This window comes from Pan troglodytes, chromosome 5, assembly GCF_028858775.2.
Source record: "Pan troglodytes isolate AG18354 chromosome 5, NHGRI_mPanTro3-v2.0_pri, whole genome shotgun sequence".
Lineage (NCBI taxonomy): Eukaryota > Metazoa > Chordata > Mammalia > Primates > Hominidae > Pan > Pan troglodytes.
Genome location: NC_072403.2, coordinates 69,668,490 through 69,695,407, shown reverse-complemented (window position 1 = coordinate 69,695,407; position 26,918 = coordinate 69,668,490). Strand labels below are relative to the sequence as shown.

The following is a 26,918-nucleotide window of genomic DNA, read 5'->3' as shown; positions in this document are numbered from 1 at the left end:
GAAAATCCTCTCATTTAGCTGTTTTTAAATATGTTATTATTAACTATAGTCACCATGCTGTGCAATAGATCACCAAAATTTATTCCTCTTATCAGATTGGAACTTTGTACCCTTTGACCAATGTTTTTCTTTTTTCTGTCTATCCCCATCCCTGACCAGCCTCTGCAATCACCATTGTACTTTCTATTTCTATGAGTTCAACATTTTTAGAGTCTACATATAAGTGAGATCATACTATACCACATTTTCTTTATCCATTCATCCATTAATGGACATTTATGTTGTTTCTATCTATTGAATGATGTGAATAATGCAAATAATGCTACAATGAACATCCAACTGCAAATAATCTCTTCAATATCCTATTTATCCTATTTCCAGTTCTTTTGGATAAATACCCAGAAGTGGTATTGCTAGATCAGATGGTAGTTCTATTTTTAATTTTTTGAGAAACCCCCATACTGTTTTCTATAGTGGCTGCATCATCTTACATCCTGACCAACAGTGCTCATAAATTTCCACTTCTCCACATCCTCACTAAGACTTGTTATTTTCTGGTTTGGGTAATAGCCATCTTAACAAGTATAAAGTGATATCTCATTGTGGTTTTGATTTGCATTTCCCTGATGATTAGAGATGGTGAGCATCTTTTCATATACCTGTTGGCCATTTGTATGTCTTATTTGGAAAAATGTCTATTCAAGTCTTTTGCCTATTTTTTAATCAGGTTATATTGGGGTTTTGTTTGTCTGCTTTGTGTGTTTGTTCATTGCTATTGAGTTGTAGAAATTCCTTATATGTTTTGGATATTAACTCCTTATCAAACATATGGTTTGCAAATATTTTCTCCCATTCTGTAGGTTTCCTTTTCACTCTGTTAATTGTTTTCTTTGCTGCACAGAAGCTTTTTTTGACATAGTCCCACTTGTCTATTTTTGCTTTTGTTGCCTGTGCTTTTGGTGTCATATCCAAGAAATCATTGTCAAAACTAATGAAGCATTTTCCCCATGTTTTCCTCTAGGGGTTTTATGGTTTGGGTGTTAAGTTTAAGTCTTTAATCAACTTTAAGTAGATTTTTATGTATAGTGTAAGACAAAGATCCAATTTAATTTTTCAATTTTCAAAATCCTTGCTTTTTAAATTATACCATTAATTTCTTATACAATAAAGGGATTTCAGAAGAAACAAAGGAAAACATATTATTGATTGTCTTACTGATTCATTGAAAATATTACCATAGAGCTGAACAAATTGATTCCTGATGATGAGTAGGGGTTACCTTCTTGAAAATAGTTTCCTACTGTGTGGAAAATATTGTGGAAAGTGGTCTGGAGTCTTCCTTAGAATGTGAATTTGTCTTCATTCTTTTGTTATTATAGTCAATATAATGGTCAGTAGAAGGTTTGCTATCCAAGATGTTGCTGAAGCTCTCCCATCAGGAACCGCCTTAGTGAAAAAGGAATTCAAGGCCTTTCAGGGTCTCTCGTCTCTCAGTTACTAGTGGAAGAGAATTGACTTGTGACGAACAGGGAATTCCTGGGACATTCTTAAAATAATGAGAATCCTTGGGAACATGCACTATTTCCTACTCCCATTAGAGTAATTGTTGCATAAGCAGATTGAACATATTTATCTGTTCCTACTTAAGGCTTGCCACTAGACTGATGTATCAGAATTTTAATGCCGTGTAATTATATAGTGTAAATTAAAGCAGTGTGGCATACTTGTTGAGAATAGAATATTTTACATTTTATGACATCTTCAGTGACTGTACCTCAGCTAAGTTCTGAATTTTCTACTACCTCAAGACATCTTTCAGATATATGCCAAATGCTTGCTCATTATAAAATGACACTCTTTTGCATGTGAATAGCCAGTTTTCCGAAGACCATTTGTTGAAGATTATTTTCCACATGCATTTGTGGTACCCTTTTCAAAGATCATTTGACCATGTGTCCATGGGATTTTTCACAGCCTCTTATATTTCATTGGTTTATACATTTCTTTATGCCAGCACCATACACTTTTGATTACTATAGCTTTGTAATATACTGTGAAGTCAGGAAGTGGGAACCTCTCCCATTTTGTATTCTTTCTCAAGAATGTTTTGGCTATTTGGCATCCTTTGGTGCCGTATAAATTCCAGCATTGTTTTTTCAATTTTTGTAAAAATGTCTTTGGAATTTTGGTAGGGATTGTATTGAATCTATAGATTACTTTGGATAGTATGGACATTTTATTGATGTTCCATGAATGTAAAATGTTTTTCTTATTTATTTGTGCCTTTTTTCTCTTTCAAGAATGTTTTGTAGTTTTAAGTTACATGTTTTTTGCCCTCTTAAGTTTATTCTTATGCTATTTTATCCTTTTTCATGTATTATAGATTAAATTGTTTTCTTATTTGTGATAGTTAATGGTTAGTCTATAGAAATGTAATTAATTTTTGCTGATTTTTGTATCCTGAAATTTTGCTAAATTTGTTGGCTCTAACAGTTTTTGTGTGTGTGCATGTATGTCAGAGATATCATTAAGGTTTTCTATGTATATTATCAGGTCATCTGTGAACAAAAATAATTTTACTTCTTTATTTCTTATTTGGATGCATTTTGTTCCTTTTTTTTTCTTTTGCCTAACTGCTCCAGCCAGGACTTCCAGAACTATGCTCAATAAAAGCAGTGAGTGGGCATCCTTATCTTGTTCCTCAATTTGAAGGAAAAGCTTTAGGTGTTCACCATCGAGTATGATGTGTATTCTGTTGAATTAATTTCCTCCTAATCCTAATTTGCTGAGTATTTTTTCATGAAAGAGTTCAAATTTTGTAAAATGACATTTTGCGTTTATTGAGATGATCTTGTGATTGTTATCTTCCAGTTTGTTAATGTAATTATTATTACATTCTCCTTCCTGCCGCCTTCTAAGGCAGGAAGGAGAATGAACGCAGGAGGAACCAAACACTTATAAAACCATCAGATCTCAAGAGAACTGCCGCTTTCACAAGAACAGCATGGGAAAACCATCCCCATGATGAAATTACCTTGATCTGGTCTTTCCCTTGACATGTGGGGATTATAGGGATTTAGGGGATTGCAATTTAAGATGAGATTTTGGGTGGGGACACAAAGCCCAACAATATGATCATGGAATGTATTTTTCCATACTTTCACTTTCTCATTGTGTGTATCCTTAAATCTAAAGTGAATCTCTTGTAGGACTAGTTTTCTTGTACCTCATTTCCTTTCTTGCTTTCTTCCTTTTTGACTTTTTAGTGACATAACTTGATTTCATTTTTTGTTTTTTTGTATCTTCTATGGGTATTTTTTATGGTTACCATGAAGCTTACACAAAATATTTTATAGCTATAGCAGTACATTTACATTTTAAGGTAATAATAACTTCAATATCACATACTAAAACTCTTCCTTTATTGCTCCCACACACACACTTTATGTTATTAATCATAAAAATAACCTCATTTTATATTGTGTACATGTTAACATATTTTATGATTATAGTTATTTTATACTTTTGCCCTTAATTTCTAAATTCCTAAAGTTAGCATGCAATATACCCATGTAACAAATCTGCACATGCACCCCTTGTATCTAAAATAAGTTGAAATCTTTAAAAAGAAAATATTCCAGAATAAAAACCATAAAAATAACAATACAACAATAAAAAATAACACAAACGGAAAATAAATAAATTCCAAAAGTTATTTACACACCATGATTACAGTATTACAGTATTCTATATTTGTATACATACCTACCATTTTTAGCAAGCTTTATACTTTCAGAAGTTTTTGTGTTGTTGTCTAGTATCCTTCTATTTCAACTGGAAAAACTTCCTTTAGCATTTCTTGTAAGGAACATCTAATGATTAAATTCCTCAGTTTTTGTTTATGGGGAAAGTCTTTATGTCTTCTTCATTCCTGGAGGACAGTTTTGGCAAATACAGTATTCTTGGTTTGCAGGTTCCTTTAAAAAATGTTTAGCACTTTAAATATATCACCCCTTTCCCTTCTGATGTGCAAGGTTTCTGTGGAAAAAAATCTACTGATAGTCTCATGGGAGCTCCCATTTACATGACAAGTTGCCTTTTTTGTGCATCTTTTAAAATTCTCTGTTTTTGGCTATAGTATGGCTCAGAGTGGACTTTTTTAGGTTCATTTCAGTTGGAGTACTTCAGCTTCTTGATTCTGGGTGTCCATTTTCTTCCCCATATTTATGAAGTTTTCATTCATTATTTCTATGAATAAGCTTTTTCTTCTTTCTTTCTCTCTTCTCCTTTTGAGACATCCAAGTGATCCGTCTTTGAATTTTATGATTCTTTCTTCTGCTTGACCAAGCCTGCCGTTGAACTTCTGTAATGATTTTTTAAATTCAGGCATTACAGTTTTCAGCTCCAAAATTTTTGGTTGGTCCTCTTTCATATTTTCTCTTTTTTGATAGTTTCACTTTGTTCAGCATCACTTTTCTCTCCTCACTGAACATTTTCAAAATGGTTACTTTGAATTTTTTGTCAGGTAATACATATAGATCTCTTTTTAAAGGGTTGTCTCCTGGAGATTTATTTTGCTCCTTTGATTATGCCATGCTTTCCTCTGTCTTCCTTTGCTTTCCAACTTTGTGGTGGAATCCACACATTTGATAAGACAGTCACTTCTTCCAGTTTTTTTGGACTGGCTTTTTGTACAGGGAAAGACCTTTAACAGTCAGTCTGAGGTCCTCTCCAGTGTTTCCTATGGATGTGTCTTCCCTGAACTTGTGCCTGCAGACTCCCAATTAAAGTGATTTTCCAGTTTCTTTTTTCAGGAGCTCATAATCTCTTGCTCCCTTTACTTTCTGTGTATGATACTACAGGTTCTCTGGATCTGCCACAAGCTGCCCATCTCTCTTATTCTCAGAAGCCCTCAGACTTCTAGAGTATGCCAAGTCCCATTAGCAATCTCAGTCAAACAAGATAGAAATTAGTCTCTTGTAACATTCTGAAAAGCCAGAACATTGGGTGCATGATCCACTCTTTTACCCACTCCTTCCTGAGGGAGAGGCCATGAAGCTATACCAGCCTCTGTCTTCTGTATTCTGGGTCCTTTGAAGCAGAAGTAAGCCTCCCCACACTCTTTTTTTCTCAGCAGTCCCCAGATATTGAGAGTAAGCCAGGTCCCATCAGCATTCTGAGACAGGTGAGACAGAAACTAGTGAGACAGAAGCCCCCAAAAAGCCATAACACTGGACGCATGCCCTCATTCTTTACCTCCCTAGTGAGAAGCTGGAAGGTGAGAATTTTCTCTGATCCCATGCCAAGCCAGGACAAGAGACTGTGGTGAATGAGTGCATATTAGTCCAAACCATCACCTTTGTTCTCAGTGATCCCCAATGTGGTACCCTTTCCTGGGTCAGAAAAGACAAAAGCCAATCACTCAAACAGCTCCCCAAAGAGTCTGCATGCTGGACATGTTTTAGTTTTCTATTTCTCTTCCCAAGGCAAAACTGGAAGCTGGGAGTTTTCTCTTCATTATGCCATGCTATGTTGGGGAGTGGACCTATAATGAATGAATGCCATAAATTTTCCTTACAGCTTTGATACAGCTGGCTTCACGATCACCTGACATGTGGGACCCTCTTAACTGTTTTCTAAATTCCTCACAAAGGGAATTGGTCCATGTATTTTTGTTGCTTCTGTGTCTCCACAGGGGAAGGAGGGTCTGGGGCTTCCTATTCTGCCATCTTGCTGACCTATATGTTATTATTTTGCAACAAATTTTTTTATTATTTAATTCCCCAAATTATATTTAATTTCTTTATAGACAAGAGTAATCCCACATACTTCTTTTCTATTTACACTTCCCTAGATCAATGTGTTCACAAAGTAGCAACTCAGTTTATTGATTGCTTCTCTAAAGTTTAGTTGTCCCTTCAAAAAGGTGAGGAGATATTATTCTGAGAAAATTTCCTAGCCTAGAAAGCCTTAAGAATCAAATATTAACTGTGAATTATTGATCATAACATCAATAATCACTTCACTCATATTTATCAAATTTTTAAAGAAATAACCTTGTGTGAGCTACTGTCCTATGCACTATGCCATATATATATATTATATATATATATAAAATATAGAAGGGTATATTAGAATAATAACATTTATTCTGAGTGGGATCTTGTAAGGACATCCCATGTGCTGAATCTAGCAAAATATCAAGATTCTAAGGCAGCATAACACGGGGAAAGAGGCCTAAAAGACAACTAAGAGATTGAGGAAAAGCAGGATTGGATTTCATGTCATTTGTAAAAAAAGTTTATAAAACTTTCTATTTTCAAGGCACTTCTATGGACTCCAAGAATCCAAAGATAATCAGGGTGAAGGCTCTGTCCTAAAAATAAAAATATATATTAACATAGAAGATATCATATGCTCACAGATTATTATACTTCAGGGCAAAGTAAGAGAAAGAGAGGGAGAGAGAGATCCTTTAACTGCAAAAGAATGGGAATTTTGATAAATATTGCTGGTGTTATTTTTTATCCCTTTTCACTTATTTCCCTTAAACAATTTTTAAGAATTTAAGCTTTTTTAACATGTGAAAAGTTACTTCAATAAATCCTTCTGAAACACTTTATCCAACATTTCTTATCCACCTTTATTGCAAAACTTAATGTTTCTGATTTTAAATTTGTTTCCATACAATTCAGATAATGTTAAAAACCAAAAATGATAATGACTCTTAAATAAAAGCCAGTTTGTTTCAATTGTAAGTCATCATAATCTTAAAGACAAGTGCGCTCTGATAATTCATCTTAACCGAAAAGTATATTTATAATCACCTCTCCATATTTTAGTAACACAAGTCATTTAACTTCAGACGCAGAATTGAGAATGCAAAATAAAAGTAAACATTAAATCAGGATGTCATTACAGAAAGATATGCAGTACTGCAACATCTAAATTTAAATTAAAACAAAACAAATAGGACAGCTTCTTATCTACCCTCTCCCCTGCCTGATGGATTTTAAATTTTATTCCCCTTTGCCTATTTTCTTATTTTATTCATACGTATCATAAAAGAATAACTATATTCTTCCTTTAAAGAGAAACTCTGAAAGGAAAAGGAGTGTTCATTTCACTCCTGTCAGATACGGAGGCCTTTTCCCTCAGTTATCATTGATACTTTTTATTATTTTCATGATTCCTCCTTGATTGTCCATGTCTGTTCTCTGTGCTTTCATCTTGTACCATCATATCTTGATGTCAGATTTTATTCTTCATAGTCTGATTCACAAGGAATTATTAGAAAAGACTTATGTTAAAGACTTGTCTCCTTAGGAATAATTATACACACAAAAGTCATCTCTTGGATAATTGAAAGTCTGGGAATGGAAGTCGACCATTTTAATGGTAATCTATGTGCAGCCAACAACATCTGCTTTTTTAGACATTTCAGGACTCCAACTAAGCATGAGCCTCACATCAGAAGAAATACAGGAGCCATCTATTTCCATTGTTTGGGTGTTTTTTAATGGTCTAATAAATCATTGATAGCTCTATAGACTTTCCTTCATACCTTCCTACTGCTGACAGAAAAGGAGGGTATTCTTCCATTCTCTACCAGTTTTGTGCTTAAAGAGCACACTTGTCAAAAGTGAAGGGTTCACTTTTCCAGGTGTGTGATCAATATACAAAGATGTCAGAGATCCTCGGTGAGAGGAAGGTCATCCTTTGGATGCAGAGTCTTGAAAGTTCATCATAGTTCCCAATTGTATTAACAGTGGATCACTTATCTTAGCTGATAGACAGATCTGCTAATAGTTTGTAGAATGTGAAAACAAACAGAAATACACCTATGCTATGTGACAGCTCTATTGATATACCTTGCAAATTTTAGCTTCCACCATAACATACACAAAGATAATCACCCTCTGGGACCTAAATAAGAAGAAATACTCAGGAAAAAAAATTAAAGACACCCTTAGGAGCAGAGACTCACTCTTTTAAAAAGAACAATATCTCAAATACAGAGTTAGTTTGACCTGTTATGGGTCATGGAGATGCTTTGCTCTTCCTAGAATTAAACATGTTTCTGCTCTCTAAAAGTATATCCACGTGAAAACAGTACGTATTAGTATAAATGTAAAGCAATATTGCTGGGCATCTCTCACACTGTCCTCCCGCCAGACCCCTAACTTAATTATTTGGCTTTAGTTTTTTAATTCTGGCAATGACAGTATTCCATTTTATTGTATCTGTAATACCAATTTAAATACTTTTCAGATGTCAACTTGAGGTATGAATGTGTGTTTTGGGAATTGGGATATCAGAGATGTTACCCACACAAATGTTGTTGCATCTACCTGCCATATGCCTAACAGCCCTGAAGAGCAGGGTCTTATTTCCAGATTATTTAGACTTCAACTGTAGCTCATAAGTTCTTACAGAGAAGATCTGCATTTTATGTACATCTAAATTATGAGAATTCAATTATATATGTTGCTGAGGGTGGGAAAGTAGAAATCAAGTAGCAACTTAAATCATGTAAACTGATTTTAGCATCATTCTGGTCAATGTGCATAAGCTCTGCAATGAACATCAGATGTGAGAAGTGAATTTATTGTACTCAGTATCAGTTCCCTCTTAGTTTGACAGTGGTACATCTCACCACACACTGGGGGGTTCTAGAGTTTTTATACAACATGACATGAAATGCCAGCTTCATCTACAGCTACACTGAAAAAACAGCAAGCTATTCCAAAGCTGGAGGAAATATGTAGCTGTGTTGGAATTATCTGGAGAAAGCATGTTAGTTTCCAATGTGGTGGCTAAAGGATTTCCAAAGACAATTAAGCTTCTATGAAATATTCATCTTATTTGCCGTCTTTAGAACTAACTCCCATGTAAGATGTGGCCCTGATGTATTGATCAAATAAAGGTAGATCAACAGCCTAATTTTACAGAGTCTCTTTATTCTACTAATTTTCTATAAATGGTTTGGTTGCCTTTAACATAGTCTGACTTCTTTTTTTTTTGTTTTTTAACTTTTATTTTAGGTTTGGGGGCACATGTGAAGGTTTGTTACATGGGTACACCATGTCATGATGTTTTGTTGTACAGATTATTTCGTCACCTGGGAATTAAGCCCAGCACCCAATAGTTATTTTTTCTGCTCCCCTACCTCCTGCTACCCTTTACCCTCAAGTAGACCCCAGTGTCTGCTGTTTCCTTCCTTGTGTTCATAAGCTGCCATCATTTAGATCCCACTTATAAGTGAGAATTATGCTGCATTTGGTTTTCCGTTCCTTCACTAGTTTGCTGAGGATAATGGCCTCCAGCTCCATCCATGTGTCCACAAAAGCCATGATCTCATTCTTTCTTATGGCTGCATATTATTCCATCCATGGTGTATATGTACCACATTTTCTTTATCCAGTCTGTCACTGATGGGCATTTAGGTTGATTCCATATCTTTGCTATTATGAATAGTGCTGAAATGAACATTCAGGTGCGTGTGTCTTTATGGTAGAATGACTTATATATCCAGTAATGGGATTGCTGGGCCAAATGGTAGTTTTGCTTTTAGCTCTTTGAGGAATCACCATACTGCTTTCCACAATGGCTAAACTAATTTACATTCCCACCAACAGTGTATAAGTGTTCCTTTTTCTCTGCAACCTAGCCAGCGTCTGTTATTTTTTTACTTTTCAATAGTAACCCTTCTGACTGGTGTGAGATGGTATGTCATTGTGGTTTTGATTTGCATTTCTCTAATGATCAGTGATATTGAGCTTTCTTTCATATGCTTTTTGGCCGCATGTATATCTTCTTTTGAAAAGTGTCTGTTCATGTCCTTTGCCCACTTTCAAATGGGGTTGTTTTTCTCTTGTAAATTTGTATACATTCCTTATAGATGCTAGATATTAGACCTTTGTAAGATGCATAGTTTGCAAAAATTTTCTCCCATTATTTAGGTTGTCTATTTACTCTGCTGACAATTTCTTTTGCTGTGCAGAAGTTCTCACGTTTAATTAGATCCCACTAGTCAATTTTGGCTTTTGTTGCAATTGCTTTTGGTGTCTTTGTCATGAAATCTTTGCCTATTCCTATGTCCAGAATGGTATTGCCTAGATTGTCTTCCAGGGTTTTTATAGTTTTGGGTTTTACATTTAAGTCTTTAATCCATCTTGTGCTGCTTTTTGTATATGGTGTAAGAAGGGGACCAGCTTCAATCTTCTGCATATGGCTAGTCAGTAATCCCAATAAGATGATGTGATTTCTTTGTGTCTTCTCAAAGCAAGAGTCTTTTCTTGATCTGATTTTGGAATAAAAGGTGAATTAAGGAAGTGAATATTACCCAAGCAAAATCTACTTCTCATGCATATTTATGTTCAAATTTGGGAGAAAGGAAACGGTAACATTTTCAACATTCCAAGCACCATTTGCAAGCACCGTACATTTTGCTCATATTTTAGGATATTTATAATATATTATGATTACATTAGTTTGTCAGGGTTGCCATAGCAAAGTACCACAAACTGGGTGGCTTAAACCACAGAAATGTCTTACAGTTCTTACAGCTCTGGAAACTAGAAACTAAAGAACTGTAGGGTTCTTTCCATATGATGACTTGAGAAAGATAATGCCTCTTAACTCATTTTTGGTAAGGTGTTGGCAATATTTGATGTTCCTTAGCCCATAGATGCATCACCCTGATCTCTGCCTTTTTGTTCACATGGCAATATTCCTGTATGCCAGTCGGTCTGTATCCAAGCTTCTTTATAAAAGTCCTAAAAAGACTATTGTCCTTATAAAAGTCCTTATAAATGTCCAAAACGTCTTATTGGATTATAGTTTTGCCTTATTCCAGTATTGACCTCATCTTAATAAATTACATCTGCAATGACCCTATTTTTAAATAAAGTCACATTCTGAGATACTAGGGGTTAGAACTTCAATATATGAATTTGGAGGGAACACAATTCAACCCCTAACAACAATTAGTTAACATGGCTTTATTTTCTTTTTTAGTTATTATTTGGTAATGTTTACACTAAAATGCAAACACATCAGCTCAAAAAAAATTTCAAAGTAATCAATCAGCAAGTTTTTCTGAGTGTCTGTTTTTCTGCTAAATATTATTAGATATTGTTAGAGCTAAAAAAGAGATGTAAAAAAGGACCATTTTCTAAAACAGTCTCTCTCCCCACCTAGTAGAAGTGACGAAACTAGCCAACAATAGCAACCTCTTTTACACAGAAAAACACATTAAAACACATCCAATTACAGAACCAAACATCCTACATCTTTTCCACATAATCTGACAACAACCTATAATATTTTTTGTTGTTACTTTTTCTACAGGCATATTTTGAATCAATGTTCCTTGGCCATATTCCTGCAAATGTTCAAATTCATAAGAAAGCAGGTCCTGTTTATGGGTTCAGGGGCTGCATTCTAGACCTTCAAGTAAACAACAAAGAATTCTTCATCATCGATGAAGCACGACATGGAAAGAATATTGAGAACTGCCACGTCCCTTGGTGTGCTCATGATCTGTGCCGCAACAATGGCACCTGCATCAGGTCAGTATTAGTCTCCTGATTCCCAACCTACGTTACATGACTCCAAATTCTTAAAACAACAAAAGCCAGCAGTATTGTCCTCTGAGAGATGAAAATGACAAGTCCAGAATTCTCAAGTTTTTCTATGCATCACCTAAATGATGCACACATGTGGTAAATTCTTGTTTGTCCAAAGAAATGTATATATTGTAGCTCAAGAGACAAGAGAGTCTCAGAGTCTGAGAGTAACTAGGTAACTAGACCTGGTTTTGGCAATTTCAAATGAATCCACGTTTTTATCTAGGTGTTCCAGCTTCTTGTAAATATGAATGAGAGGCTATTATTCATTGGTGATGGTTTTGATATATTTATTAATTTTTTTATATTTATTAATTTTTATATTTGTTTTTTACTCATCTGCCAAAAAAGAATCTGCTTAGATTGCTAAGATTAGAGGTAAAAACAAAATTACCTATATCTGTTTTCTCTTTTTATTTGCAATCCTATATCCTTTTTCCTTCTCGAAGCAGATTTATCATGCTTATAAACTTAAGAAGATTTTAATTAAAATTACTTTCTGCTCCACTTAAATGTCTTAACTGAATCAACCCTGAGGGAGTCTCATTTGAACAGTGTAAAACATATTCCCAATTTTCTTCAGTCATCTGAGAATTCTTTATTTTGGGGCTACAAATAATGACAGAATGGAAGCTGAAACAGATACAACTTACAATAATTCAAGTCAAGGAAAAATTGACCAAATTGCACAGGAAATATTTTAATTAATTAAACTCAGTATTTTCATGGGGCAAGCTATCAAGCAGTCAATAATTACTCCATAAAAATAAACATCTCTATACACAGTGTAGAAAAGAGAGAAATTTTATCAAAAAGCAGGATTTAAAAATGGTAGACAGAAACAAGCTCTGATAGTGATCACTAGAATAGAAAATAAAAAAAAGAGAGAGAAAGAACCAAATCGCAAAGACAAGAGACAGAGGACTGGACAGATATGATAAAGTCAACGTGATATATTTACCAATCGCTGAATGACAGTAATGAATATGAAAAAAATTAAAAAGGCATGGTTAGTGGAAAAGTCAGAGAGAGTTTCTTAGAGTGTCTAGAAATTTGGCTTCTGATTCACTGTGTAAGTATCTGACTTACACAGTGAATTTATACACATTTATACATTGGTACAATAACAGCAACATAGACCTATTCAACATAAGTACAATGGATACAGATTTAAAGAACTAAATGAGAGTAAATCTGGGGGCTAAGAGTGAACGTATCTCCTTGACTATCATCACTTTCCTCAAGGCTTTACTCAATAAGTATTTTGCTTTATAATGGACCCACTAATACCAATTGTTTTTCAAAATCTAATAATGCAAAAATAATTTAGCAAGGCAACTTTCAGACCCTGCAGAAGAACGTGCAATTCTGTCGAATTAAGTTAAATAGAAACGGGAAAAAACCTTCTCTACTGACAATGTTAATGTCTGAAATATTTGTGTTATTCAACCTAAGTAAATATTTTCCATGAGGCTTTATTACTGATGAAATTACAGAAGTGACAAGAATTGTGTTTTCTCCCTCCCTATATGTGGTGAACATACCCTACTATGGCCCTGCAATCCCCCTCCTGTTATTGTTCATGCCTTTGTATGATCCTCCCTCCCTGACTGTGGGTGAGACCTGTGACTTGCTTTTAACCAACAGACTATCTGATAAACTAAGGCTATGAGATGTCACTTCCAGGATTAGACTACATAAAGTGTAAGCTGTATATTACAAAGAGATTATCTTCTTACAACTGCAAAGAATTGAATTTTACCAACAACCACATGAGCTTGAAAATGGGCCCTTTCCCCAGTCAAGCCTTGAGATGAGACCCCCAATCTATCCCATACCTTTACCGCAATGTGAGATTCTTATGCAGAAAATCCAGTGAATCCATGCCCAAACTTGGCTCATGGAAACTGTGAGTTAACTGTTAGTATGTTCTTTTAAGGTGCTAAATTGGTGTTAATATTGTTATTCAGGAATAGAAAACTAACACACTCTCATTTCCTGGAAAAGTGTCTAACATTACCAACTCAGAGAAATAGGTAAGGATAAGGTTTATTTTAGGACATTAACTTTCTGGTATTTAGTAAGCCAAGTATGTGTTAAATAAAGTAAACCTCTTATCTGCATGAATTAAAGAACATCACATTAATTCCAATCTCAGTTATTTAATATGTATTTGAAAATAACAATAAAGATAATCTTCCTAACAGGATGTATATATAAGCAGTCCTAGATTTGTTTATACTTTATATATTGATTCTCTTAGACTTATTCCAACAAACATTGTCTGAGAGCCAACTAAGAGCCCAGGTATTTGTAAATCAAAGATGTATATTCAAGCCACACAAAGAGTTTTTATTCTAGCGTGGAAGCTCTATCAGCTCTTCAGGACTTAAGGTAAATTTTCCCACAAAAAAATGTATCAGTCAGTCTTCATCACATACATTATCTCACCTTCCATCCTCATTTCTAAATCTCTCAACCTCTCAACCACAACTCCAGAGAAATCTACTGGAAGGTCAACTGATTTGGCATGCACTGTTTAAAGACTTCCAGATCTGTATGTCCCTTTATACTGCTAGCCATATGGAGATGTACCAGTTGTGTATCATTAAGTATAACACTTCTTCACATCTTATGAACAACATGCTTTCTATTTTGATTGCCGGTGCTCAGCTCCTGTAAACTACTACTTACACTGTTGCATACAGGACATGCTGCTCCATGGCAGCTATGACTTATATTCCTGCAATCCCTTTGTGTACTCCAACATGCAATACACTGGAGTTGGCCAGTTCCAGAACAACAATTTTTTTTTAATTCTTGAAAGGATCCTAAGAAGAGATGCCTGTAGTATATCAGAAGTTTAATACAAGAAAACAGAGAGCTATAGGACCACGGAGGAGATTATCAGAATAAGAATGCTGTCTTTTGCTCTTCCCACCAATACGCAACCCTACAGCTAGCACTCCAGCAGTTTGTGCAGTAATCCAAAAAGGAGAACCAGAAAATGTACTGAAGGAGAACATAGACTCCCAATGAGACCATAAGCAGTTTCAGCTCATTAAGAAGAACACGGGTCAAAGAGGTAGGACACAGAGGGCCATCACCATAACCAACTCTCTCCCTCAACAGATGCATATTCACACTTGGCATACACGGAGCAGTGTAGAGTCTTCCAACAAAGAAATTTAGAGAAACCCTGTGCTACTGAGTGAGCCTCATTCTGATTCTGACAAAATGGATCTGAACTGACTTCATGATTTTGGTAACCCACTTCCTATCTATGTTGTTAGCCGAAGCCAAAGGTTCTCTTTCTTTCTGCTGCCATATCATAAAGTGGATTTCTTCAAAATCTTCTACTCTCTTCCAGTCCTTCTCATCCTTTGGCTCTGTTTTTTTCCCTCAGTCCATGCCATCTGACCTGATCTCACTCCTGAGCCCATCTAGGCAGAGTTCTAAACTTCCCTTATCTTTCCTCCTATTTTCTCAAAAGAGGAAATTGGATGCAAGACAGCTTTCAAAATAGCAGATCAATTTCAATAAGATGTGTTAATATTCAGCCTTTCTGGATTCAGGCAGGATGGACAAGATGGCCTGATGAAATTCCTTATAGGCTTACAAGTTATATTACTTTATTTTCTTTTTTTTTTTTTTTTTTTTTTTTTTTGAGACGGAGTCTCGCTCTGTCGCCCAGGCTGGAGTGTGCAGTGGCGCGATCTCGGCTCACTGCAAGCTCCGCCTCCCGGGTTCACGCCATTCTCCCGCCTCAGCCTCCCGAGTAGCTGGGACTACAGGCGCCCGCCATCACGCCCGGCTAATTTTTTGTATTTTTAGTAGAGACGGGGTTTCACCGTGTTAGCCAGGATGGTCTCGATCTCCTGACCTCGTGATCCGCCCGCCTCGGCCTCCCAAAGTGCTGGGAGTAATAGACTGTTTATGTTCAGAATAAAAGAGTGATTATTACAGAGACAGGAAGAAAGCCCTTTTACCTCTCTGCTTGCTTCTCTCAAAATACACAGATACTGATGATTTAATACTGTAGCATGTATGCATAAAGTTTTACTTTGAAATGCACATAACAATTTCTCATCACAGTTTAATTGTTCTAGGCCAGGACTCTAATTGAAAGGTTGGGGAATGCTTCCTAATGGGGTATATGAGAACCTTAAGAAAGAGAGATTTTTCAACACACACACACACACTCTTGAGCATTCTAATCTGTACCTCCTGAAAATGCATGCCTATTTTCCCCAATAAATGAAGAATAATAGTGTTATAGTATGAGATAACCCCTAAAGAAATTGGCTCTCTACACAAGAGTCGGGTAGTGAATGAACAGAGTTTCAGTGCCATAGAGTTAGACCTTAGGGTTCACAAAATGAAATACTGTTACAATGGATATTTGTAAGCAAAATCATCACTAATTTTTGTACCTTGGTTGATCTAATTTACCGCTGTAAAGTGCTGTTCCTACACTGTCTATGAATGTAATCTGCTTACAAGAAGACAAATTTCATGTTGAAAAGTATTAAGGAAAGTAACACTTCAGCAGCTTTACTGAGCAAATGTCATTCTGCTTTGAGTACCATCACACGTTTCTGGACAGTGTCCAATCTTTTTTCATTTTGTTATAAATCTGTACTAGAATTTTCAAACCCCTGTGGTTGTTCATTTCAGAGAAGTCCAAATTGCATGTAGTGAAATTCAGTTTAGAAAGTGATACAGAAGGCTTATTCTGAGTATCCAAATCTCTACGGACTTAAAACAAGCTGTTTCCAAAAGGGCATAGGAAGGTTAGTAAATTAAACAGATAATATTTACATCACTTTCCCCTTTCTGAGCCATATGTTTTTAAATAAGTTAAACAGTAATTAAAAGGAGCATCAGGTTTGGGAATATACCCTATACAACCATGACACTAGAAACTTACATCACTGACATTACAGTAAATAATTATTGAGACACTAATTTCAAATTTATTCTTAATTTTACCAGGAGCTAAGCACATATAAATGTATTTTATCATGCAGTGAAAGTCAATAATTTCCACATCTCAATGAATCTGCTTTCTATGCTTCTAGCTGTTCTCATAGCTTTTATTCATCATTAACCAGTGCTATCCTCCATGTTCCAAGGCAGAGACTAGCAAACATTTTCTGTAATGGGCCAGATAGCAAATATCAGCCTTTGTATTGCAATAACTTAACTCTCCTATTGTAGCAGGAATGCAGCCACTGACAAAATGTAAACAAATGGATATGACTGTGTTGTGTTCCAATAAAACTTTATTTACCAAAATAGGTGGCTGGCAGGATTTGGCAAAAGCGCTATCATTTGCAGACCACTGCATTAGGGCAACATATGGGTAAATTAGTGTTATTCAACTAATTGAGCTAGACTAAGGAAATCAACCCCAATTCATATTAATAATTTTTCCATATTAAGCAAGCTTCAAACAGGGTATGTATTTGTTTAGCATTCAGAAATTATCATTATTCTCAGTACCCCATGTGAACAGAGGTGAGTTTCTTTCCTTTATTCTTTACTTTCAATTATCTCATTTTATAGACTTTTTTTAACATTTGTAGAAAGAAGGCAGTTTTTATGTGATTACTGAGGTTTTCAGTTTCCAACTCATTTAGCACTTCAAAATGAGGTAGGAGGCATAAATTGAATTTGAAATTGCAATAGTAAGAACTGTTACACAGCATAAAGACAGGATATCAGGTCTTAGCTTTTCCATTTGTTCTGTAATAACTTGTAACCCCTCACAAAATTTTTGCTTGTCTTCATTGTCATTTCACAATGTTATGTCGTTAGGAATCACCTGCTGAGATCTTTTAGTTTTTACTCTGTATCTAACCCAGATTACCCCAAATGTAGCTCAGCAGTCTACCCTATTCTTCTAAATACCGCAGGAAAAAAGAGCCTATTTCAGATCAATTTCTTACCACACATTTAGACTAATGACATTTTCAAATATTTAACCCTTCTTCTTAACTGCTACACTTTCTGTCTGTAGTCTACATCCTTGAAATTGTACATAGGATTTAAGTGTCCCTTGCACTAGAAGACTATTTTATATTTAGTTAGATTATTCTCAATGTAAAAGTTTACCGGTGAACCTCCAAACATCTCCCACTGTGGGCAGCCCTTGTTGCTAGAGAAACAGGTAGAGGGGAAAAGCTAACCAGGTTTTCGGTAAGAACTTAGAAGCATAAATGATTTCATAGTTTTTCCTATCTTTCTCATTATGTTAACTAATGGAGTATTTAAGGTATTTTCTACATAATTCATTCACTAAAATCAGTCTCTAGGGTGTGAGTATCAAAAGAATGTTTTCTTCTGTCATTGATGGTGTACATACTCTGTTGGTCTCCACTTTATTTTCCCTTACTGGAATATCCTGCAGGTTCCAGAGCCTTCTATGTATGTTCACATATTAAATCATCTGGTTCAGACTACACCAATTAAAAACTTCTGTCTCATATCCAATTTAGTGGTCATCAGCCCTATGCCAGGTTGGACAAACCTCAAGTTCAAGAATTTAGAGTGGGGAAGGAATGTAATGCATTCTTGATTTCTTTCTATCCCTCTTCTTTTTCTAGTTTCTCCAGGTTTGGGTCTGGCTTGGGACAGGAGGGATTTGACTGAAAAATATCGAAAGGTTTTCTTATGAGTTGGTGCCATTATGGTTCTGTATTGATTTTGTACTCCCTGACACACAAACTCAGTCCTGGATCTCTTGTCAGATACATGCAGGAGTCCTCACAAAGCCTTGCTCCAAGGGCCACTCCATGGTTGCCTGAGGGGGAAAATATTCTCTGGTTTGTTTCTTTCCACCCAGTCCTTCACAGCTCCTTACCTGCTGACATCCCCTCACCCAGTAGCAGAGCTGGCTTACCTCAAAGCTAATGAAGCTTAAGAGGCCCTCAACCTTGTACATGTCTTTCTGGGATTGGGAGTTGCTAGGAATTGCAATAATTTCTCACAATTTCCTTTGGGAAGGGAAAACAAGTTGCGATCAGGAAGCATCTCCATGTAAGCTCTAGTGTTTGATAGCACAATAGGGTAAATATATTAGTTATTGATAAATTATTAGTTATCAGTAATTTATTGCATGTTTCAAAACAGCTAAAATATAAGATTTGGAATGTTCTTGACACAAAGAAATTATAAACGTTTGAAGTGATGGCTATTCAAATTATGCTAATTTGATAATCACACATTGTATGCCTGTATCAAAATATCACATGTACCCCATAAATATGTAAAATTTTTATTATACATAATTTGTATTATATATAGATTACTGCATATGTACAGTAATATATAATAATATTTAGCCCTTTACACAATTATTGTGTATCCATTTTTAAAACTATAGTACAATAGGAGGCTAACTTGAGTAATAATAAAACTCTGGTCTCCTGAAAAAAAACAAAAACTGTAGTACAATTAAAAAGAGAGTTCAGAGAAAGAGACCTGAATCTCCATATATTAATGTAATTTGCTGTTATTTATTTTCCTATTCTAAATAAATAATCACTTATGTATAATTTTTCATTTGAATCTGTAAAATTTTTTTGGTTATAAAAGATCACAAAATTATATGAGCTTCAGGCCCCACAAAATCTAAACTCCCCTCTACAATTCTCTAAGACAGGATTCTGGCAAGATAATTCAAACCCAGTGTCAAAGTTTAATTTTCAAAAAGTTATAAACATGATTTTTATACAATTGTATAAACCACATACCAAAGATTCATTTAGCTCCTATACAAAGCAACCAGCATGAAGGTAAAGTTGGTTCAAAAAGAATTCAAGAGACTGAGCTTTTATAGGCACTGAAAAGATGCTAAAATAAAATTGCAAGGTTTAGAGACAAAACTATTTAATATTCCATAGGGCAATAAAATGTAATTTTGTGATGTTTTCTACCAGTCTGTATTCATGTGCGTCTCCATCAAACCACAGCCTACAAGTGAGCATGTAACTTCACAGAGTCCTGGTCTAATTAAGAGTATTAATAGTGCTAATGCACTTCATAACAATGTTTCAGTCAACAACAGACCAAACAGATGATGGTGGTCTCACAGGATTGTAATGGAGTTGAAAAGTTCCTGTTTTCTGGTGATGTTGTGGCTATTGTAACATCATAGCACAATTACTTTTGTTTTTGTAAATTTAGTATAGACTAAGTTCATGGTATTTATAAAGTCTACGGTAATATACAGTAGTATTTTAGCCCTTTACATTTGGTCACCACTCATTCACTGATTCACCCAGGGCAACCTCCAGTCCTGTAAGCTCCTTTCATAAGTGCCCTATATAGGTGTACCATTTTTCTTTTCTTTTATACTGTATTTTTACACATCTTTTATATGTTTAGATACACAAATACCACTGTGCTACAATTGCCTACAGTATTCAGAACATGCTTTGGTACTACATGCTGTACAGATCTGTATTATAGCTTAGGAGCAATAGACCGTACTGTATAGCCTAGGTGGATAGTAAGCTATGCCATCTGGGTTTGTATAAGTACATTCTATGATGCTTGCACAATGATGAAATCGCCTAATGAGGCATTTCTCAGAAGTGTTATTGAGTGACATATAACTGTAAATAGTGAGCCAAATAAAAGTTCACCTTCTAGAGAATTACATAATCCTTAAGCAAGCGCATTAGACAATGCTCTGGTATGATATTAAAAGAACACACAACTCTCCTTTTGTATTATTACTAAGTTTTGAATCTTTTCTGAACACCAGACACTTTTTGCATTACCAGAAGATAGGAGTTCCAGCTGCTTCACTGTAACCCTCTGCTGTCCTTAATGTTTAACAAGAAAAGGTTGTGATAAGCAAAAAAGTACTTATGCAAATATACACATGCTATTAGAAAAGAAGAAAAGGAGAAACAGGCCTGTTTTAGGTCACTGTTACTTAAACAAAAAGTAACGCATCACAACAAAATATTCTGGTAATTGTTTTCTGTTTTTCTTTTTTTCTAGAACATCCATGTTTAGAAATTATTTTGATCTTAATCTGTCTGATTAAAATAGGATATGTGTCCTTCATACCATCAATCTGTCCCTTCTTTTATACTATGAGTGCTGTAGAGCCTCTTTTGTGTTAAGCAGTGTAATGATCATGGGATTCATAAAGACAAATAAGACATGGAAACCTTTTCCACATATTATTTTGTGTATGATAATCTCAAGTTTGTAAAACATTAAGGCATGCAGAACAAATTGTATTTTTCCATTTATACACATAAAGTGCAAGCTTAGGTTAAAACAGCCTAGGTTTCACAATTTCTATTGTTTATCTTTTTTTTGTCTCATTTCTTTCCCCCATTCTACAAGTGCCAGGTCTTGTGAAAATGGATTGATGTGAGGTCATTTATTCTTTCTTGGAGAGTGTGACTGAAGCTGTAGGGTTTTTAGTTGCTTATAAAAGTGGATCACATATTTGAAGAGCGTAACTCTTACCAATGTAAGTGTCACCAGCTCTATGGTAAAATACAAATGCAGTTTAAATTGAGTTTCTAACCACTTTTATTACTGCCATCTTTGAGTGTAGCAACAAGTGCTGGGCATTTGTTTTCATAGGGCAGAAAGCATTTATTGATAGATCTTCGGCAAATAAGTGTTGTATTAAAGTCATGATTACACATACAATTGTATTTTAATAAGAACAAATAAGATTAAATGTGAAGAAATTGTGTTCCTTACACCAAATCTGAAAAGCCTCAAAGAGTTAAAATTTCAAGGTTTGACCAATGGAAAAGACCACTATCAAATTCCACTCATATTTTTTATATCATATTTATGCAGCAAGGTCAAACAAGTAGGGGGAAAAAAATCTCATCTTCAATTTTCTCTACCCTTAGGTAATAATACATGGAGAACTCATTTACCCTGATTGATCTTCCTGGGCATAAGAGACTTCTCTGGCTTAAATCCCACCTGAAAACTATCTTTTCTCTCCTTTCTTAACAGAATGCTAATAGTATCTCTCCCTCACTCTCTTCTTCAAAGAACAAGCACTCTAAATATGACCTGCTAATATGTTTTTTTGACTGTTTTGCTTTCCTTCAAAAACTATTTATTAATGGTTTTTTTTAGTAGGAAAAGATGTGTTAGAGCCTGTTTATTTTATAAATAGAAGCATTTATTTTTGACCACTTACAGATTGAATTCATGCACCAACAAAATGCGTAAAAATGGTAAATTGTGTTAACCACTATGATCTTTACATATAATTAAACATGCCACTGTTAAAATTGTGTGAGAAGCTTGACAAACAAAATGAAAACAGAGCAAAGTTAAACGTGGAACAAAATGTGAGATATTCAGAATCCTTTGGCTTTGGGTTTACAATATTCTTAAAAAACAAGTTTAAGTGATTAATTTAGAAAGAAAACGAACCAATCCTTTTGGTTGAGTAGTAAACAAAGTTCACAAGCCTAACATTTTTTTCCTGGCCCATTTGCTGGTAGATATTGTACCTTAAGAAAACTGCTTAACCTTTTATTCTAGAAAAATAAAGTAAAAATTGTTCCCACCTGCCTACCTAAACCTTGAGTAATTTGAAGCCAAAACTTAACACTTGGTAAAGACTTGAGAGTATATAAACTACATGAGAAAACACTGGAAAATAAATCTGGGTATTGGTTACTGACAGTAAAATGCAGTCATGGCTTTAAGCAAGTACTGTCCAGATACTACCACCACTAACTGCCATTGACCTAATAATTACCAAGTGTTGTCTGTGCTGGGATATGCATAGTTGCATTGTTCTCATACGAATTTATCTTAAAATGACGTTACTACTTAAAATATCTTTATAATATAGTTTTAAATTTTTGTTTCAAAAATGATAAAATGGAGTATAAATGAATTAAGATATTGGTTCAAATCGGCACTAATAATAAAGACAGGATAAATTCTAATTTTTTAGACTTTAATTCAATGCTCTCTCTCCTAGGATCTGAAATGTAAATCAAGCATTTGTTTCATCACAAATAATAAAGTTTAGTTCTCTTCTTGTAAATTTGTTTAAGTTCCTTGTAGATTCTGGGCAAAAAGAAGACATTTATGCGGCCAACAAACATATGAAAAAAAGCTCATCATAACAGGTCATTGGAGAAATGCAAATCAAAACCACAGTGAGATACCATCTCATGCCAGTTAGAACGCCGATCATTAAAAAGTCAGGAAACAACAGATACTGGAGAGGATGTGGAGAAATAGGAATGCTTTTACACTGTTGGTGGGAGTGTAAATTACTTCAACCATTGTGGAAGACAGTGTGGCGATTCCTCAAGAATCTAGAATGAGAAATACCATTTGACCCAGCAATCCTATTACTGGGTATATACCCAAAGGATTATAAATAGTAGCATGATTATAAATCATGCTACTATAAAGACACATGCACATGTATGTTTATTGCAGCACTATTCACAATAGGAAAGACTTGGAACCAACCCAAATGCCCATCAATGATAGACTGGATAAAGAAAATATGGCACATATACACCATGGAATACTGTGTACCCATAAAAAAGGATGAGTTAATGTCCTTTGCAGGGACATGGATGAAGCTGGAAACCATCATTCTCTAAACTAACACGGAACAGACAACCAAAGACCACATGTTCTCACTCGTAAGTGGGAGTTAAACAATGAGAACACATGAACACAGGGAGAGGAACAGCACACACCGGGGCCTGTCAGGGGGTTGGGGGCTAAGGGAGGGATCGCATTAAGAGAAATACCTGATGTAGATGACGGGTTGATGGGTGCAGCAAACCACTATGGCACATGTATACCTATGTAACAAACCTGCACATTCTGCACATGTATCCAGGAACTTAAAGTATAATAATAAAAAAAAAAGATTAGTTCTCTAAACTGAATGATTTAGTAACTATTTTTAGCAGTGGGACTTACACATAAGGACTAGGCTACATATAAAAATTATAGCTTCATCATTTTAGATTACTCTAACAGTCAAGAAGTCTGTGTTTTGCCCTTCCTCTTAAGTATGCCACTAACCATTTCTGAACCTCACTTTCATCATTTGTGTAGAGGGGGAATTAAACTAGACTGGAATTTTCAAAGCTATTTTTCAAGTATAGTAATAAGCATTCCTTGGGGAAAAAAAGGCAGGTAAGGAGAAATTTCTCTAAGACAAATTCATAAAATGTCACATGTTTCTTTCTCCCTCTTGGAGTTTCAAAAGAAATCCTCTAAAAAAAGAACCCATTCAACTCTGCTTAGAAGTAACTAAACTAATTTCATTGAGAAAAATAAAGTATTTTTCCAGGAATACCTATTAACTATTAACATCACATAAAACATTCTCTTTCTCAAAAATAGAGTGAAGAAATGCTATAACAAATGATATAAACAAGGCCCAACAAGTGAAATTTGTTTCTACTTTTAGAAGACTTCTATAGTGGAAGACTGTACAGCAACAATTGGGAAAGTCTTTGAGTTTAGTATGTTTCAATACCAAGAATCCTTTCTTCATATCTCACCTAACTTACCATGTGCTTTAAGATATGTGATTTTGTCTTTTCAGTCTGAGATTAATAGAACTTATGACAAATACAATTGAAATGCAACAAAATTGGCAGAAAATCATGCCTAAAATACTTGAGTTCAGTCTTGAGGTAGGACATCATCTGGCTGTTAGACCTATGTGGTGAGATTGTGCCTGAATAGCCACCTGACTAATTTGTTTCCCCTTTTCTCTCTCACAGATTCTCTGGGCTTTTTTAATTCCTTCTCTAGTCTACCCATCCACTTAGAAACACAAATTAAAGCCTCAAAAATGTTCTAGACCTAAATGTGAGCCACAAATATTTATATGCGTGATTGTAGAATGACATTTTCTTCTCCCACGGAGAAAACTGAAGATCACCAAGACCTGTCTAATCCTAAATATTTAAGAATCTTAGACTACTTCCAGTGCTATTTTCTATAATCTAGAAGTATAAAATCTAATTGAAGTATTAAGAGAATGCATGCTGAATTAAATATATTGAGGATTATTTTCCTGTTTTATACTCTATCATTGTATGTATTAAACATCTATTACCATGCATATAGAGGGCTACTGGAAAATCTTTTAACATGTTAGTCAGATGAAATAAAAACCCAGATAATGCTAGGATGGAGCAAATCACACTGACAGGTAAATCATCCTTAAATTGAAATAGAAGAGATTACTTAGATGTCCTTACACTGCAGTTCTCCATTGCTGGGCTTGACTATCTATTGCCTGTTCTACTTTACAACTTTGTAAGGTTGGAGGTTAACTGTAGATTTTTGTCCAGTAGAAATGAGAATAACTTGTTTCGAACAAAAAGTACCCTAAATGTTACAATTTATGGTCCTGTTGGACATTAACCATTTTTATATCCAACCCAGCAATCTTAATATTGCTTCTCAAACATTCTTTAAATTACTGTTGGCATCTTACTATTTTCCTCATTAATCATTGAGTTAAATAAAATCTTGACATGCATTCATATTGTATTTGCATGAGTCATGATTTTACCATTATGAAATTATACTTTATCAAAATTGTCTTCCAGTTTCCTTCCTCTCATCATTTTTAAATAAAAATAAGTGGATTAAAATGAAGACAAAGTGCACATTGAAGTAAGAAAGCAGTCACAGTGGAGAAGGAGAAAGACAATGTCAACCCTCTTGCTTCAGCACTAGGGAGAAAGACATCACTTCTCTGTCAGCAAGATGTGCTCCATCATCCCACAGATTTTTTTTTTTTTTTTTTTTTGAGATGGAGTCTTGCTCTGGCCCCCAGGCTGGAGTGCAGCGGTGTGATCTTGACTTACAGCAAGCTCCACCTCCCGGGTTCATGCCAGTCTCCTGCCTCAGCCTCCCAAGCAGCTGGGACTACAGGCACCCGCCACCAGGCCCAGCTAATTTTTTGTATTTTTAGTAGAGACGGAGTTTCACTGTGTTAGTCAGAATGGTCTCGATCACCTGACCTCGTGATCGGGCCACCTCGGCCTCCCAAAGTGCTGGGATTACAGGCGTGAGCCACTGCGCCGGACCCATCCCACAGATCTTCTATCTTGGGAACCATGGCCAGCTTCATGGACATGGGACCAGTGCAGCAGCACAGGACACCTTGCTCACAAGGGCCTTCACTAGGAGTGTAATGCTATGAAGTGATCATCTGAAAATTCTTAACATAATATCTTCAATTTTAGCTTTTGTAAGTGAAGTAAGTTAGAACAATTCTGCAGGTGTCAGGGCCCTGGAGTCACAGATTACATTTAGTCCCACTCTCACCACCTCGCCATGTCTCCAGGGAAAGTTCTCAGCTACCTGCTTTTTCTCTCCAACCCAATAACCCACGGCCATCTCCACTCGTAGCTGGGGTCTGGGTGTGGACATAGGGAGAGTCAGGGTTGGGTACATACACCACTTGTGCTCAACTCAGGACAGGGTCTCAGTTGCCTGTGAAGTTCTGCTCTCACCCCATGAGTGTCCTCATGACTGAGAAAATGAATGGCATTAAACAGCAAATAAAAAACGTGGTAACAGCTTGCAAGAGAGAGAGAGACTACAACAGAGAGTCAAAAGTTGTTGTAATGCTTTTTGAATTAGGGACTCCTCATTGTCATCTTGAACTGGGCCCCATAGATTATGTGACTGGTCCTGTGGGGGATGAAGAACAGGGATTCTCAATGTTGCACTGATTGATGTGTCCAGTCCCCACAGACATGGATTGGCCACTGCAAATATATCAAGTTAATTTATTGTTGATCTTCAAATCTTTGTTTAGCTTCAAATTTGTTTATTTTTATCCTAATGATATGTACTCAGAGAACAAAATAAGTCCTAATAGTACTGCTTGAGGTTATTTAAGGATTCTATAATAATTACAGGGATTTTACAGAATACTTACTCCCTATTTGTTAGTTTTAAACTAATCTACAGAAATCCATTAGGCTATTCTCTCTGCTTAGAATTTAGACAGTGGAAATAAACAAAAATTCCTCATGCTCTTTTTTAAATGCAAACTCATAAAAGCCGGGTTAGGAATACTTTAAATCTGGTTTCTAAGATTTTTACTGGTGTTACCATCTGTATTGATTTTGTATTATGAAATTGTCCTTAGACAAAGAAACATCCATACTCAGGTCAGTTTTACAAGCACATCAAAAGAGAGCCTACTATGCTAGTCATTTTGCAAGGCATAAAAATAATGCAAATAATAAATCACAAACCTTATACTCA

The 26,918-nt window shown here is 35.4% G+C and overlaps 1 protein-coding gene across 1 annotated transcript in view; it reads left to right on the top strand.

Moving 5' to 3' along the window:
* The window catches only part of LOC100609532 (protein eyes shut homolog), a 2,075,858-nt gene that overhangs the window by 1,808,985 nt on the left and 239,955 nt on the right, over positions 1-26,918 (top strand). Inside the window, exon 37 of the mRNA XM_063813139.1 lies at positions 11,353-11,573. Coding sequence (XP_063669209.1) covers positions 11,353-11,573 — 221 coding nt within the window. The remainder of the gene's footprint in view (positions 1-11,352; positions 11,574-26,918) is intronic.